Raw genomic sequence first — 16,974 nt, 5'->3', positions numbered from 1 at the left:
ATCTTTCAACAATAAAACATCATTTTTTATATGACCATTTTCTGCCAGGGAGACCAACAAACCGGACACAAAATCTGTGCTTATCAAAACAAAAAATGACATTCAATATATCTTCCAACAATGAAGATGTGGGAAGAAGGAGGCCAAATTGCCTCATTGCTTCCATCATCTTTGGGATGGAGAAGTGGTTTAATGCAGATGGATGGGCAACCTACAAACTGTAGTTATCAGTCTGGTAGAAAACAGTTTTGGAATCATCTCTGGTTGTTTCATTGGCTGCCAAGTGATGGATGACAAAAAAGTAGCACCAATTTATTTCATTGAATCTCTTCCAATCACTGCATTGAGAAAATATCAATACACTGTACTACTTAGGTATCAGTGAACATTTTCTATTTCAATTCTGAGCAATCTGCTGGTGTTACATATAGCTGTTGCACTTATATGGTATATTGATTACCCTCTAAATACATCTGATAATGTTTCAATTCAATAATGATCAAAGTTCAATAATGATGAAAGTTTATAGTGCTCGCGTGTGTGGGGGCGCGGCTATCACCCCGCCCCACACGCGTGCGCGCGCGCACACACACACACACACACACACACACACACACACACACACACACACACACACAGCCCTCCTCCTGTCTTCATTCCAAGGAAAACAAACACATCCAGTTTCTCCTCGTAAGTATGCCAAGCAACATCCTGGTGAACACAAACACAAAATGCTGGAGTAACTCAGCGAGACAGGCAGCATCTCTGGAGAGAAGGAATGGGTGACGTTTCGAGACCCGAAACGTCACCCATTCCCCTTCTCTCCAGAGATGCTGCCTGTCTCGCTGAGTTACTCCATCATTTTGTGTCTACCTTCGATTTAAACCAGCATCTGCAGTTTTTTCCTACACATCCCGGTGAATCTGCACTGTTTCCACTCCTGGGTAATTACTACTTTACGAAGCAACCAGAACTCTATACAATATTTCAGAATTTCCTCACCAGTATTTTTTTTAATGCCTCATCTCCCTGCTCTTATTTGGCCTGCCAAATAAAGGCTAGTATCCTGTATGCCGCCTTTATTGTCCAATCTATCTGTGCTGCCACCTTCAGGGATCTTTGGATTTGTACACCAAGGTCTCTCTGTTCCTCAATATTCCCTATGGCCGTACCAAAATCTTATGGAAATCTTTAATCCCCCATCCTTACAGTTTAAGTTGACCTGATTATCCAGATAACGCTTTCATAATTTAGGGGAAAAGGTGGGTCCTGCATTATTCTTTGTATTCTTTATAGAGGTGTACAAAATTATGAGGGACATACGCTGAGGAGACACGAGTAACCTTTACTCTATAGCTGGGCTGTCTGTGAGCGGAGGAGAAAGGTTTAAGGTAAGGTGCAGGAAGTTTTGAAGGGATATAAAACATATCTTTCATTGAGATGGTGGTTCAAATTTGAATGCATTGCCCACGAGGATAGTGGTGTCAAAGACGCACAATATTTGAGAATCTAGACGCACTAAAAATACCTTAGCATAAAAGGATATAGAGTAGGTGCTATAACCAGAATTAATTTTGAATACTCATTGAAATTTACTGAATAGTGAAAGGCCTGGATTGAGTCGATGGGGAGAAGGTATTTCCACTAGTGGGAGAGAGTCTAGGACCAGAGGCCACAGCCTCAAAATGAAAACATGGACCTTTAGAAAGGAGACGAAGAGTTTATCTAGTCGCAGGGTGGTAAATCTGTTGAATTCATTGCCACAGAAGGCTGTGGAGGCTAAGTCAATGGATATTTTTAAGGCGGAGGTTGATACTATAGATTCTTAATTAGTACAGGTGTCTGAGGTTATGGGGTGAAGGCTGGAGAATGTAGTTGAGAAGGAAAGATAGACCAGCCACGATTGAATGGCGGAGTAGACTTGATGGGCCGAATGACCTCATTCTGTTCCTAGAACTTATGAACTTATGAATATAGATGTGTACTTGATTTTCAGTGTGGACATGGTGGCCCAAGGGCTCTGTTTCCGTGCTGACATGACTCTATTATTAATTATTTGTCACTTTTTCCTTGTCCATATCTTTGACACTTTCATAATTGCGTAAATGTTCCGTGACCAGATACAGGAAACCCACACCTCTTGAACAAGAACTAAGATTCATCACCCAACCCAGTTTTTGACAGACTACATACCACATGGATGAGTTGTTGATTCCATTACAGTGTAAAAACTACTACAGAGGTTTTTACTAAAGTAAATGCACTGTTTGATTTTTAGTTGGCTTTGTTAATGGACTAAAAACCTGTACTTTCCATTCAAGATGTTTTATAAGATTAGCAATTTGTGGTGGCTTTTCTTTGATGCCTTTGGACTTTTTGAAGAAATATTTCAATTGCTAAGAAGCTGAACACGTAATACTAGATCTTGGCTCAAGGTCTCGGGAGTTACAGCAACAGTGAGGGTACCTCATGGTCACCGGATGATTTTTCTTAATAATCAACAAACTATTTAGAAGTTGGGAAAATATAGATGCTTGTGTTTTGGTTGCGAATGAGATTAGTTAAATCCATTAAGAAGAGTCTACGTTAAAAACTGAGTTAGATAATTCCTCCAAAATATATAATTGTTAGCATTACAGGGCACGAAATTAACAGTTGCCCGGGTGCCAATGGCCACCTAAAGTCCCGCCGGGCAAACCTAAAAGCCGTGTCACTTTGTCCGGCTTGGCAGCTGCCATTCAAAATTGAACACAATATTCCACATGCGGCCTTGTGGTCTTTCACAACTATAACATCTACTTCTCTAACTTCTCTACTCCAATACCCTGACAGATGTGGACCAATGTACCAAAAACCTTCTTGACCATCCTATCTAACTCTGATGCCACTTTCATTGAACTATGTACGTGCACTCTGAAATCCTGCTGCTCTAAAACACTCCACAGTGCTCAGCCATTCATTGTAAAAGTCCTGCCCTAGTTTGACTTCACAAAATGCAGCACCTCGCATTTATCTGCAATAAACATTTGCTATTCCTCAGCCCACTTGCCCCTTGTGATCAAGATCCTGATGTCATTTTTGATAACCATCTTTGGTATCTACAATATTTACTGTCATCTGCAAACTTACTAATCATGCCTTGCTGTCCATGGCTGCTCTCATCAACTCTTTAGTTACTTCTTCAAAAGGTTCAATCCGATTCGTGAGACACGATCTCCCATATACTATCTTGATAGTATCCATGACAGGCCAGCCTGTCTTTTGAAATCCATAGATATCTTATCCCCCAAATCCTCTCCAGTAAGAAGGACTGCAGGGAATGATGGACCAGTGAGCCTAACATCTGTTAGCAAGTGTCCAGGCCCATTTTCACACGGATGTGAGAAAGATAACTTGTAACTCAGCCCCCAGTGTGCCTGTATGTAAGCATCGTCTGCATATGCAATACGAAGACTGAGTTTGGAGCAACACGTTGACATTTGGTACATAATGGCACATATCTCTGATTTCTGGTTTTGTAAAATTGAAAAAGACCACCTATAGTGGTTGATGCTGATTCTTCTAGTTTTAAAGGTTGTGCAGTGATGATCATCTACATTACTGTGGCCACTAGGTGGGCTTATGCAATTACTTTTACTGTGGTTGAGAGCAGGGAGACTCCTCTGTACATGGTGGTAGTAGTAGTAGTAAATGGCCATGATAATAATTCTCTAACCTGCTCTGGCATATCATCCTTTTCCAGATCTGGAGGATGAATTGCTGAATTTGAATCCAAAGCTCCTCTCCAGGAAAGATTAAAGAACTCTCCAGAGGCTTTTGTTTCTCAGTTGGCATATGATCTTTCCTGACTCTTGGTCTCAGATGCTGGTGAGGCAGAAGTGGTTCGGGTGCTCTGGAATGGAGTCAAAAGCAGAGATTTACTTCCAGAGGCGTTGGGAGTCCTGCTTTCAGAGGGGGGCTGTATAATTCTCAAACCACTCCTCCATCTCTTGTTATTCTTTCTTTTACCACTCCAACCACCCTCCTGCTGCTTGCTCAACAGCCCTATGATAAACATAAAAACATAGAAAATAGGTGCAGGAGTAGGTCATTCGGCTCTTCGAGCCTGCACCGCCATTCAATATGATCATGGCTGATCATCCAACTCAGTATCCTGTGCCTGCCTTCTCTCCATACCCCCTGATCCCTTTAGCCACAAGGGCCACATCTAACTCCCTCTTAAATATAGCCAATGAACTGGCCTCAACTACATTCTGTGGCAGAGAATTCCACAGATTCACCACTCTCTGTGTAAAAAATGTTTTTCTCATCTCAGTCCTAAAATATTTCCCCTTTATCCTTAAACTGTGACCCCTTGTTCTGGACTTCCCCAACATCGGGAACAATCTTCCTTCATCTAGCCTGCCCAACCCCTTAAGAAAACCTCCTGTCGTGGGGATTCGCTGCCCTGAGGTGAGGATGAATCTGCTCCCATCAACTGTGAGTAATGCACTGGGAGCCCCAAATCTGGCTGCAGACAATGGAAAACTTCATACTGCCAACATCAGGCAAGGTGGTTTCAACATTTTTCAAATCTGACCCCCACTGGATCACGCTAGGACAATTTAGCAACTGGGACAGATGGAGACATTGGATAAGCAGTTTCAGGCAGCATCATTCAGCATCAAGTGTTCGTTTGCCTGAGACACAAAGGCACACAATGTGCTGGAGTAACTCAGCGGGTCAGGCAGCGTCGCTGGAGAACACGGGCAGATGATGTTTCGGGTTGAGACCTGACAAAGAGTCTCAAGCCGGAACGTCACCTATCCATGTCCTCCAGAGATCCTGCCTGACCCGCTGAGTTACTCCAGCACATTGTATCCTTGTTTTTCTCTAGTTTTCCTGAGACCATGGCCAACTTCAGGCCTTGGTGAATGGACAACTTGCTATCATGTCTGTCTCCCTTAACCGGTCTTCCCAGTTCTACTTTAAAAAAAAAATGTTCATAATTATGGGGCATTCTTTCACGAGTGAACAAGTTCATGCTTACAGCCAGAACACTTGCTGACCTCAGTAGCAGACAAAGCATTCCAGAAAATAGGTCAATCAAGTGTACATGACAAAACATAATTTGAATACCAATGTTTTGCAAGCTCAGCATCTCCAAACTAAACCTAAACATTTAATTTTAGTTTAGAGGTACAGCACAGAAACTGACCCTTCAGTTCACCAGGTTCGCACCAACCAGCGATCCCCGCACATTAACACTATCCTACACGGACTCGGGACAATTTTCAAATACATCAAGCCAATTAACCTGCAAACCTGTAGGTCTTTGGAGTGTGGGAGGAACTGGGAGATCCCGGAGAAAATCCACTCGGACACGGAGAGAACATACAGACAGCACCCTGTAGTCAGGATCAAACTCGAGTCTCTGCTGCTGTAATCCAGCAACTCAACCACTGCGCCACCATGTTATGTTCTGCATACGTTGTAGCTGAAAATCTTATCATCACCCATGACCGCACCGGATCCTCACTGGATTTCACCGCAGCATAAATGGCTTTATAGTATTGCAACACTTCAGTAGTTTCAGGAGGTTTAAAAGTGGAGGATGTGTTAAGGGTTTAAAACATAGAAACATAGAAAATAGGTGCAGGAGTAGGCCATTCGGCCCTTCGAGCCTGCACCCGCCATTCAATATGATCATGGCTGATCATCCAACTCAGTATCCTGTACCTGCCTTCTCTCCATACCCCCTGATCCCTTTAGCCACAAGGGCCACATCTAACTCCCTCTTAAATATAACCAATGAACTGGCCTCAACTACCTTCTGTGGCAGAGAGTTCCAGAGATTCACCACTCTGTGTGAAAAATGTTTTTCTCATCTCGGTCCTAAAGGATTTCCCCTTTATCCTTAAACTGTGACCCCTTGTCCTGGACTTCCCCAACATCGGGAACAATCTTCCTGCATCTAGCCTGCCCAACCTCTTAAGAATTTTATAAGTTTCTATAAGATATCCCCTCAATCTTCTAAATTCTAGCGCGTACAAGCCGAGTCTATCCAGTCTTTCTTCATATGAAAGTCCTGACATCCCAGGAATCAGTCTGGTGAACCTTCTCTGTACTCCCGCTATGGCAAGAATGTCTTTCCTCAGATTTGGAGACCAAAACTGTACGCAATACACCAGGTGTGGTATCACCAATACCCTGTACAACTGCAGTAGAACCTCCCTGCTCCTATACTCAAATCCTTTTGCTATAAATGCTAACATACCATTCGCTTTCTTCACTGCCTGCTGCACTTGCATGCCTACTTTCAATGACTGGTGTACCATGACACCCAGGTCTCGTTGCATACCATGACACCCAGGTCTCGTCCCTTTTCCTAATCGGCCACCAATCGGTTTAGGTTTAGTATTGTCATGTGTGCTGAGGTACAGTGAAAAAAATTGTTTGCTTGGTATCCAAATAAGATCAGATAATAATATACATAAATACACTCAAGTCAAACTCAAATACAATAAGACAAAGGGAAAAATGCAGAGTGCAGAATATGGTTCTCAGCATTGTAGCGCTGATCAACATTGTAATTCTTTGTCAATGTTCCGTAGACAAAGTCCAATGTCCCCTGTGGGGTAGAGGTGATTCGAACAGTACCCTATCTTATAGAAGAACCACTCAGAAGCTTCTTAAACGAGGGAAGAAGCTGTTTCTGAGTCTGCTGATGCGCACTTTCAAGCTTCTGTACCTTCTGCTGAGTAGGAGAAGGAGGAATGACCGGGGTGGGACAAGTCTTTGATTATGTTGGGTGCTTTTTCAAGGCAACGTGAAGTGTAGATGGAGTCAAGGGTCGGAAGTCTCGTCTTCTTTCCACTTCCTCAAGAAGTATAGGCATTGATGTGCCTTCTTGGCTGTTGTGTCAATGTGATTGGTTCACCACAGATATTGGCAATATTAACACCAAGGTACTTGAGGCTCTCAACCATTTCCTCTTTGGCACCATTGATTGCTTAAGCCGATAACTATCTCCTTCATCTTCTGCAGCAACAGAATGGTTGAACACAAATTAAAAACCGATGCTAGGGATGGGTGAGGGCAGAAGGTATATCTCCATCTTCCTTTTTCTTTTTTCTCTTCCTTCCTCTTGCACTTCTTTGGTAGTTTAGGGGTATTTACTTTCCTTTCTTTTATTTTACTTCTTTTTCTTCATTCACTCCTTTTTTCTCTCTTTTTTGATGCAGGTTTTAATGTTAAAAACAAAGCTGTACAAAAGTGGTATAACTGTCATGTCGATTGCCTTATTCTTGTACAATTGCTTCTAATAAAATAAATCCCCCCCCCAAAAAAAACAATCTCCTTCATCTACTGCAATAATAGGATTAAGACTGTGCAGGTAATGCCCCTGTCCCACTTAGGAAACTTGAATGGAAACCTCTGGAGACTTTGCGCCCCACCCAAGGTTTCCGTGTGGTTCCCAGAGGTTTTTGTCAGTCTCCCTACCTGCTTCCACTACCTGCAACCTCCGGCAACCACCTGCAAACTCCGGGAACCGCACGGAAACCTTGGGTGGGGCGCAAAGTCTCCAGAGGTTTCCGTTCAGGTTTCCTAAGTGGGACAGGGGCATTAACTCAAGAACTTCTTAGTTGTCTTGTTCCTTAACCTGGTGATGTGAGACATCGGGCTTCTATAACTCCTCTGACTGTAATAACTGGAAGAGGGCCTTACCCGGATGGTGAGGATCCTTGATAATGGGATGCGCCTTGTTGAGGCAGAGCCCATTTAGATGCTTATGATGGTGGAGAAGACTGTGACCGTGATGGACCAGGGTGAGCACATCTCTCTCCAGCCTCTTGCTTTCCTTTGCTGTACTAGGCCATGATGCAACCAGTCAGGGTATTTTGTACAGTGCACTTGTAAAAGCTTACTTGAATACTCGGTGACATGCGGAAAGTCTTTAAACTCCTCAGAAAGTAGAGGTACTGACAGGCCTTCTTCATGATCTCATCTGTGTTTTGGGCCCCGGATGGGTCATCTGAGATATTGATGCGTAAGAACTTGAAGCTGCTAACTCTCTCCACTGCCGACCCAACAATTAAAACTGGTGCATGGTCCCCTTCCCCTTCAGAAAGTCAACGATTAGTTTATTGGTTTTGTGGACGCAAGCAAGAGGTTGTTGTTGCGGTACCAGTGAACCGGGTATTCTTTCCTTCACCTATATTATGTTTCCTTCACAATACCTCCATCAATATTGATACGCTAACAGTTGAATCTGGAGAGTGTTGATATTTTCCCATCTGCTTGTTGTGACAGAGCTGGTTGAATACCTGAAGATAAGTTGTGACACCATGTTCCTTATAGTTATTAAAGCTATGTCTGCACATCACCTCATAATCAGTAGCAATTTGGCAGAAAATTTGCAATATCTTATGCTACACTAGAATCAGTCAGGTGCTCAGGTACAATTGCATGTATGTTGATTCTTAACAGCTTCTGATGTTGACACTTGTTGGCTATGGTTGAAATGTTCCACGGACCCTCTTGAGTTTAGTAGGAAACACCAAGGACAAGGAAGTAAGTGGTTTAAAATCATACAGTGCTTTGATTTCTGAACTTGTCGATAACATTTTAACACATTTACAGATCTTCTTGAATGCATTTTTCTATTGGAAATCTTTGGTGATGGCAATTTTGAGATCTGTAAAATTAGGGCTGGTTCTTTTAGGAACAAAATTAGGACAGCCTTTATTGGACACAAAGATTGGTGAGCACTAAGAAATCTTTTCCCAAAATAGCGAGGTAATTTCAATTTGCAAACCCTGAAGCTGATAGTATTTGTGTTGGAAGGAACTGCAGATGCTGGCTTAAACCGAAGATAGACAGAAAAAGCTGGAGTAGCTCAGCGGGACAGGCAGCATCTCTAGAGATGGTGACGTTTCGGGTCTGAAGGAGGATCTCGACCCAAAACATCACCCATTCCATCTCTCCAGAGATGCTGCCTGTCTCGCTGAGTTACTGCAGTTTTTGTGTCTAGCCGACAGTTTGTGTTCGGTAAGGTTACTTAGTGTAGGCAGGCAAAGTTGAGGGTACAGATCTAACTAAATATTCCGTCTGAATACCCACTCTTGTTCCTTTTGCAGTTCATGACATTTATGTGTGTTTTAACTGAGGATTATACTTTTTCTTTTTGCCTAGACTATCAGTCATTACCCAATGTTTCCTGTCCACGATCTCGCACCATAGCTTGCAATACAGATGTCACACCACGACCTAGTCGAGTAACATTTGCAGATGAAAAAACATGCAAATTTTCTGCTATGGACCTTAACTTGAAATTTCAAGATGAGGCTGAGGCCTATCACAGGGTCACCACCCGCTCACACTTCACCCCACACCCAGGTACCGTATTATTTTAATATCAGCAACTCTGTACCAACTTACAAACGCAGGATATGCCTGTTCACCTCAAATATTGACCCGAGGCGCATTATTCAGTTGATTGGACTGGTCATTGGCAGTACCTGGCAGAAAGAACACTAGCAACATGAGTGTTGATGATGAAAAATCTACAATACTTGGTCGGCATGGACAAGTTGGGCAGATAATTGGTTTATAAAGTTCAAATTGTGAATTTAAAATATGCTTTACAGTGTCCTCCATAATGTTTGGGACAGTCCCATCATTTATTCATTTGCCTTTTGTACTCCACAATTTGAGATTTGTAATAGAAAAAACCACATGTGGTTAAAGTTTACATTGTCAGATTTTAATAAAGGTCATTTTTATACATTCTGGTTTCACCATGTAGAAATTACAGCTGTGTTTATACATATTCCCCCCCATTTCAGGACACCATAATGTTAGGGACACAGCAATGACATGTAAATGAAAGTAGTCATGTGTAGTATTTTGTTGCATATCCTTTGCATGCAGTCTGCTTGAAGTCTGTGATTCATGGACATCACCCAGTTGCTGGGTGTCTTCTCTGGTGATGCTCTGCCAGGCCTGTATTGTAGCCATCTTTCGCTTATGACTGTTTTGGGGGCTAGTACCCTTTAGTTTTCTCTTCAGCATATAAAAGGCATGCTCAATTGGGTGATTGACTTGGCCACTCCAGAATTGACCATTTTTTAGCTTTGTTACTTTAACATGATGTTTGGGATCATTGTCTTGCTGTAGAACGAACTGCCGGTCAATGAGTTTTGAGGCATTTGTTTGAATTTGAGCAGATAGGATGTGTCTATAAACTTCAGAATTCATTATGCTACTACCATCAGCAGTTGTATCATCAATGAAGATAAGTGAGCCAGTTCCTTCAGCAGCCATACATGCCCAGGTGATAACAGCCACCACTGTGTATCACAGGTGAGGTGGTATGCTTTGGATCTTGGGCAGTTCCTACTCTCCTCCATACTTTGCCCTTGCCATCACACTGAAATGGGTTAATCTTTGTCTCATCTGTCATAGACCTTTTTCCAGAACTGTGGTTGCTCTTTTAAGTAATTATTGCGTAGCCTCTGTATTTCTGTTCATGAAGTCTTCTGCGGACAGTGGTCATTGACAAATTCACACCTGACTGCCGAAGAGTGTTTCTGATCTGTCGGACAGGTGTTTGGCGGTTTTTCTTTATTAAAGAGGGAATTCTTCTGTCATCAGCTGTGGAGGTCTTCCTTGGCCTGCCAGTCCCTTTGTGATTAGTAAGTGCTCTATTTATGGCTGATATCTCTAACAGTTTTATTCTTGTTTCTCAGTCTCATAATGACTTCTTTGACTTTCATTGGCACAACTTTGGTCCTCATGTTGATAAACAACAATAAAAGTTTCCAAGGTTGATGGAAAGACTGGAGGAAAGACTATGTGCTGAGAGCTCGCTTGTACCTGCATTAAGGAGGCAATTAAACACACCTGAGCAATTACAAGCACCTGTGAAGCCATGTGTCCCAAACATTATGGTGCCCTGAAATGGGAGGACTATGTATAAACACAGCTGTAATTTCTACATGGTGATACCAAAATGTATAAAAATGGCCTTTATTAAAATCTGACAATGTGCACTTTAACCACATGTGATTTTTTTTTCTATTACAAATTGTGGAGCACAGAGGCAAATAAATAACCAATGGATCTTTGTCCCAAACATTATGCAGGACACTGTAAATGCTTTTTGTTACATTTTTACACAGAATGTCAATTGGCTGTTCAGCATCGTTGGGTAATTAAATAGTTTAATTTTCAATTCAGGTGATTTACAACTATTTGGTCTATCGAGGCTCTTTGTCAGAAAAATCCTCATCTCATCCCAGTTATTTGTTCCCATCTTACAGTATTTACTTTTTGGGCAAATTATTGTAAATTATTGTTTCATTCCTGTTTGCAGTTATTTTGTGATGACTATTTGAAAATAGGATATCTGGACAAGAGTGCCATCTGCTGCATTTTCTTTTCTTTGCAATGCTGAACTCACTTGCAGAGAAACATGTGCTGTTGTATTTTATTCTATATTTACTAACTGCAGTTCTGGTTAAATGTACAGAGTAAGCACTCCCTGAAATAGTACCTCTGATTTAATTACCATTAGGATTGTGCATTCTTCTGTCACATCTACATAAAGTTGGCATCAGATGTTTTTTCATCTCTAATCCCTTCTCTTCTCATTTCTACTACCTATCATCTGGCCACTTACCTTGGATGAGTTAAAAATTTCTTTAGCTAAATTCAGACAAATGCACACCTTCTACCACTGGTTTCCCTTCTCTCAGTACTAGAGGAGCGGTTTAATAATTCAAAGTAAGGAGACTTTAACACTTTTTTACACAATGCTTCAGAGTGTTTATTTGTTGTATGCAGCATATATGAACTAGAACAATGAAATTTTTACCTGCTGCAGTTAAAAACCAACTTAATTTCTTCAAGCATGAGACTCATGTTTTGTTCATCTTTTAGAGTCATGCAGCGTGGAAACAGGCCCTTCGGCCAACTTGCACACCTCGGCCAACATGTTCCAGCTACAGTAGTTGCACATGCCTGCGCTTGGTCCATATTCCTCCAAACCTGTCTTGTCCATTTACCTATCTAACTGTTGCTTAAACGTTAAGGGACTGTCCCACCAGCATGCGATGGCATGCGTCTAGCTCGACCAAACATGGTCGCTTGAGGCGTACGGCCTCGCGGGGCCGGTCCCACTTCGATCGGCGGAGGTGTATGGAGTTGCGCGGGGCTGGTCCCGACATCACGCGGGGCTCCAAAAATCTTGCACTGTCCAACGGCCTGTCGGCCCGCAGGCGCATTGAGGGAGTACGCAGCGTCTTGACGTCGTACACTGCATCTTGATGACGTCACCGCCCACTGCATCTTGATGACGTCACCGCCCGACGCCGTGCAACGTCCAAATTCAGTTGGCCCGCCTCTTGCCCAGCTAATTGGTGAGTATGATGTCGGGACCAGCCCCGCACAACTCCATACGCCTCCGTGGTTGGAAGTGGAACCGGTCCCGCAGCGCCATACGCCTCAAGCGACCACGTTTGGTCTCGCTAGACGCAAGCAATCGCATGCTGGTGGGACAGGCCCTTTAGGATAGTCCCAGCCTCAACTTCCTCCTCTGGCAGCTTGTTCCGTACACCTACCATCCTTTGTGTGAAAAACTTACCCCTCGGATTCCTATTAAATCTTTTCCCCGTCACCTTGAACCTATGTCCTCTGGGCAAGAAAGGAGTTCTCTTCAAAGTCTTGACCAGTTGCGGAGTATAGTGGCCATGTAGGCACATAGTAAAATAAAATTGTGTAAAACTAACCAGCTGTGATTGCTCAAGTTTGTCTCCAGCACTATCTTCATGTTCTGTTATAACTGCATATTTTGTTCCCCCACTTCATGATTAACAATTCGAGGACTGATGATTTTTTTCCAATTTCAACGTGATGGCAGTGTGGAACATGATTTGGATTCAATCCTCGGGACAGGAAGAATGTAACAGTGAGACCCCATTTGCCCTCCAAAATCACATTTAAAAGATTCCAAGTTATGGTTCAAAGAAGAAAGGAGTTATCTTCAAAATCTTGACCAGCACATACTCCTGAACCTTCAGCAAGAAACAGATTAATTGTTTATTTATCTAATTAGAGTTTGTGTGGCCCAGCTCTGTAGAAGTTCTTTTCACCATTGATCCATTATAAAATGGCGAATTGACTTCAAAAGCAATTCATTCTGAAGGGCTATGGAATATCCTATTTATTACAGCAAGGCAAGTTGATCTTACACATTATGGTATTTTCCACAGGCTCTATGCGTAATCATTCTGCTGCACTGCATCAGCTTCCTAGATCAATAGCTCCTTGCACTTCTACTGGGGCCATGCCATCCAGTGTGATGAATGAAGAAAAGCAGAGGGAACAGGGCCAACCAACCAGTATGGCGCATAGTCACCCCACGGCAGTGCTGAAGCTACATGGTGGACAACCCATCACAGCCCCGAGTTCAACATCTTCTCTCCACAACCAAGTGGACGAACCACACGTCAGGAGGTTATCTGTCTCACCGAGATCTTATGGACCTGACCGGAGGTACAGTGATGCGAGCAATAGATGCTACGAGGTGAGTTGTACATCTCCACTGCCCAGAGAGGAGAGGCACGCAATTTCACCACACCCAAGATCGTAATTTTACTAAAAACAAAACACAAAATAGCCTGGATGCTGGAAACTGATATAAAAATAAAAATGCTGGAAAATACAGTACTCAAAGCAGCACCCGTGATGTGAAATGCTGGCTCTGAATTTTCTCGCAACAAAGAAAATAAAATGCTGCAGAAACTCAACCGGTCAGGCAGCATCTGAGCAGCAAAATGAACAGGCGATGAAGGAGAAGGAAAATCCTGACCCAAAATATTGTCTGTCCATTTCCCTCCACAGATGCTACCTGATCTACTGAGTTCCTCCAGTGCCTTCTTTTTTTGCTCAACATTCCAACATCAACAGGCTTTTATGAATCCATATCTTTCTTCCCAGTTGTTGCAAATTCTCTCGCATTTTCTATTTTTATTTTACGTGCATTAATTGGTAAGAATGTTAATATCATCATTAGCACTCAATTTATTAAGACCAGCCTGGATTACTGATATAACCATATAAAAATTACAGCACGGAAACAGGCCATCTCGGCCCTTCCAGTCTGGGCCGAACACTTATTCTCACCTAGTCCCATCTACCTGCCCTCAGACCATAACCCTCCATTCCTTTCCCGTCCATATACCTATCCAATTTATTTTTAAATCATAAACTCGAACCTGCCTCCACCACTTCCACTGGAAGCTCATTCTACACAGCTACCACTCTCTGAACAAAGAAGTTCCCCCTCATGTTACCCTTAAACTTCTGTCCCTTAATTCTCAAATCATGTCCTCTTGTTTGAATCTTCCCTACTCTCAATGGAAAAAGCTTGTCCACATCAACTCTGTCTATCCCTCTCATCATTTTAAAGACCTCTAACAAGCCCCCCCTTAACCTTCTGCGCTCCAAAGAATAAAGACCTAACATGTTCAACCTTTCTCTGTAACTTAGTTGCTGAAACCCAGGCAACATTATAGTAAATCTCCTCTGTACTCTCTCTATTTTGTTGACATCTTTCGTATAATTTGGCGACCAAAATTGTACACCATACTCCAGAATTGGCCTCACCAATGCCTTGTACAATTTTAACATTACATCCCAACTTCTATACTCAATGATGCAATACCTGTTGTGATTTTGCTTTGCCTGTGAGTCCATTTGTACTAACTGCTTGGGTTTTACTGTTTTCCCTTATTTAATTTCTGTAGTTGTTTGTGTTAGATTTCTAAAGCCTCTGTTATAGAATATGTTTTTGAAGGCGTTCATCTCAGAGTTGGCTCCCACTTTTGTCTTTTGATCCCAGCATTCGCGTTGCTGAAGAGGAGTCTTTGGGGTGAAGAGTCAGAACCAAGTGGTACTTAGACAGGATCCATTGAACTTCATAACCTTCTGCACTCTGGTATCAGTTTAATGACTGTCCAGTTTGGACTGCCTGGTGACAACCCTGGTGGCTCTTCTCTTTTCATTCTGTACTTTATGAAAATTATCCCAGAATGGATCAATGGCTGTAGTGTGAGGAGCAAAGCATTCAGTTAGTAGTATTAACATTCTCTCCAGCAATACTTCTCAGTTTAAATGGGGTGGCCAGATCTGTGACTCAAGGTTAGTTGAGAATTCTAGATGGTGTGTCCCTCTTCCCATGCAAAGTAATCTATTATGAGCCAACACCACACGCAGTCACAGTAAAGAGTTAAGAATATAAACTGTTATGAGCATTTAGCATCAGACAACAGCTAAGGAGAAAGAAATTTCAGGTCAAATGCTCTTTCATCAGAATAAAACTAACTTGACTTAACTCACTCACGACCCTGAGGGTCCAATTGGCAATGGATGTCTGCTGTGACTTTGGTTGGTGTGTTAACAAATGGCTCAATGGTTCTTTATTATCACAAATTCCTCGTATGTTGCAAAACATACTTGGCGAATACATTCTGATTCTGAGTACAGACGTACGGTGGAATTATTGCTGCATACAGTTCAGTAACGTATTGCCATACCCAAGCTAATACCCAAAGTGTATAGACATAGTCCACTGAGACAGAGTGCAAGAGCCGCCAGATTTTAGTGCCATTAGCGTCAAACCTCCACTGATTCCGTAGATTTACATTCCTCTTTCTGCATGCCCACCTACATTGAACAAAAAATATCAGAACCTCACTATTATTGTCAGCACTGAGAGATTTTTTGAGCCATCATTATTTAGCTGGTGCAAATACTGTGCATCAGTTTGCTGAAGTATCATTTTGTTGGACTGAAAACAGTCACATCGGCACATTTTAAAGTCAAGAACTCGCAGAGGCTGGAAAACACAGAAATTACTGGAAATGCTGCAAACAGACCCTTGAACATGTCCAGCATTTTCAGTTTAAATTGTGATTTTTCAACTCCTGTTCTTCGCTGATTTCTGTTTTCCAGAGAATTCAATCAATACCTTGTGAAGCTCTAGCTCCGGAATGTCCAACAATTGATCAAAACTTCTTTAATCCAAACTTGATGAAAAGTCTCTTAGATCTTGTTGACAGATACTGGAATGGATTTAAGTCTCTTCATTGTAATGAAAAGTTTCTGAGTAAGTACTTTGATGCTGTTGCTTGCTTCGATAAATATATGTTTGTATCCATGGATAGATGCTGTTTTGCCCAGCTCTTAGTTCTGTATAACAATTAGTTATACAGCATGGAAATAGGCCCTGTGGGACCCCCTTGTCAATGCCGACCAAGTTGCCATTCTGGGCTGGTACCATTTGCCTGCATATGGCCCATATCTTTCTAAACCCTTCATGTGCATATATCTGTCCAAATGTCTTTTGAAAGTCTTAATTCTATCAGACTATAATTATATCAGCACACTCTAGGACTCTACCATTTACTATGCAACTTCTGTCTTAGTTTAACCTACCTTAGTTTAGTTTATAATTGTTACGTGTACAATGAAAAGCGTGTGTTTTAGTGCAAGCCAGTCAAAGAAAAGACTATACATAATTAATCATAATCGTAATTCATTAGCCAAGTATATTTTGCAACATACAAGGAATTTGGTTTGCCATACAGTCATACCAAAAAAGCAACAAGACACACAACTATATAACAAATTGACATAAACATCCACCACAGCGGCTTCTCCCCATTCCCCACTGTGATGGAAGGCAATAAAGTCCTCCTTTTCTCCTGCGGTTGGGGGAGTCGAACCAACCGCAGTCGGGGCAATTGAAGTTCCCGCTGTCGGCGATCGAAGCTCCCGTGTCGGGGTTGGTCGAAGCTCCCGCGACGTGGGAGCTCCCGAAGTCGTTCTCTAACCAGAAATTGCGAGCTGCACGTTGTTAAAGTCCGCAGGCTCCCGTGGTTGGAGCGTCGAGGTCCCAGCAAGAGGCCGCCAACTCCATAATGTTAAAGT

The 16,974-nt window shown here is 42.4% G+C and overlaps 1 protein-coding gene across 1 annotated transcript in view; it reads left to right on the top strand.

The window, feature by feature from the left end:
• Positions 1-16,974, top strand: part of cep72 (centrosomal protein 72) — a 162,517-nt gene that overhangs the window by 128,975 nt on the left and 16,568 nt on the right. The window contains exons 9-11 of the mRNA XM_055666200.1: positions 9,175-9,378; positions 13,254-13,567; positions 15,997-16,235. Of these exons, the coding sequence (XP_055522175.1) occupies positions 9,175-9,378; positions 13,254-13,567; positions 15,997-16,235 (757 nt within the window). The remainder of the gene's footprint in view (positions 1-9,174; positions 9,379-13,253; positions 13,568-15,996; positions 16,236-16,974) is intronic.

Source organism: Leucoraja erinacea, chromosome 2, assembly GCF_028641065.1.
Source record: "Leucoraja erinacea ecotype New England chromosome 2, Leri_hhj_1, whole genome shotgun sequence".
Taxonomy (NCBI): Eukaryota; Metazoa; Chordata; class Chondrichthyes; order Rajiformes; family Rajidae; genus Leucoraja; species Leucoraja erinaceus.
The sequence above is the reverse complement of the archived record's forward strand: the minus strand, read 5'-3'. Positions and strand labels throughout refer to the sequence as shown.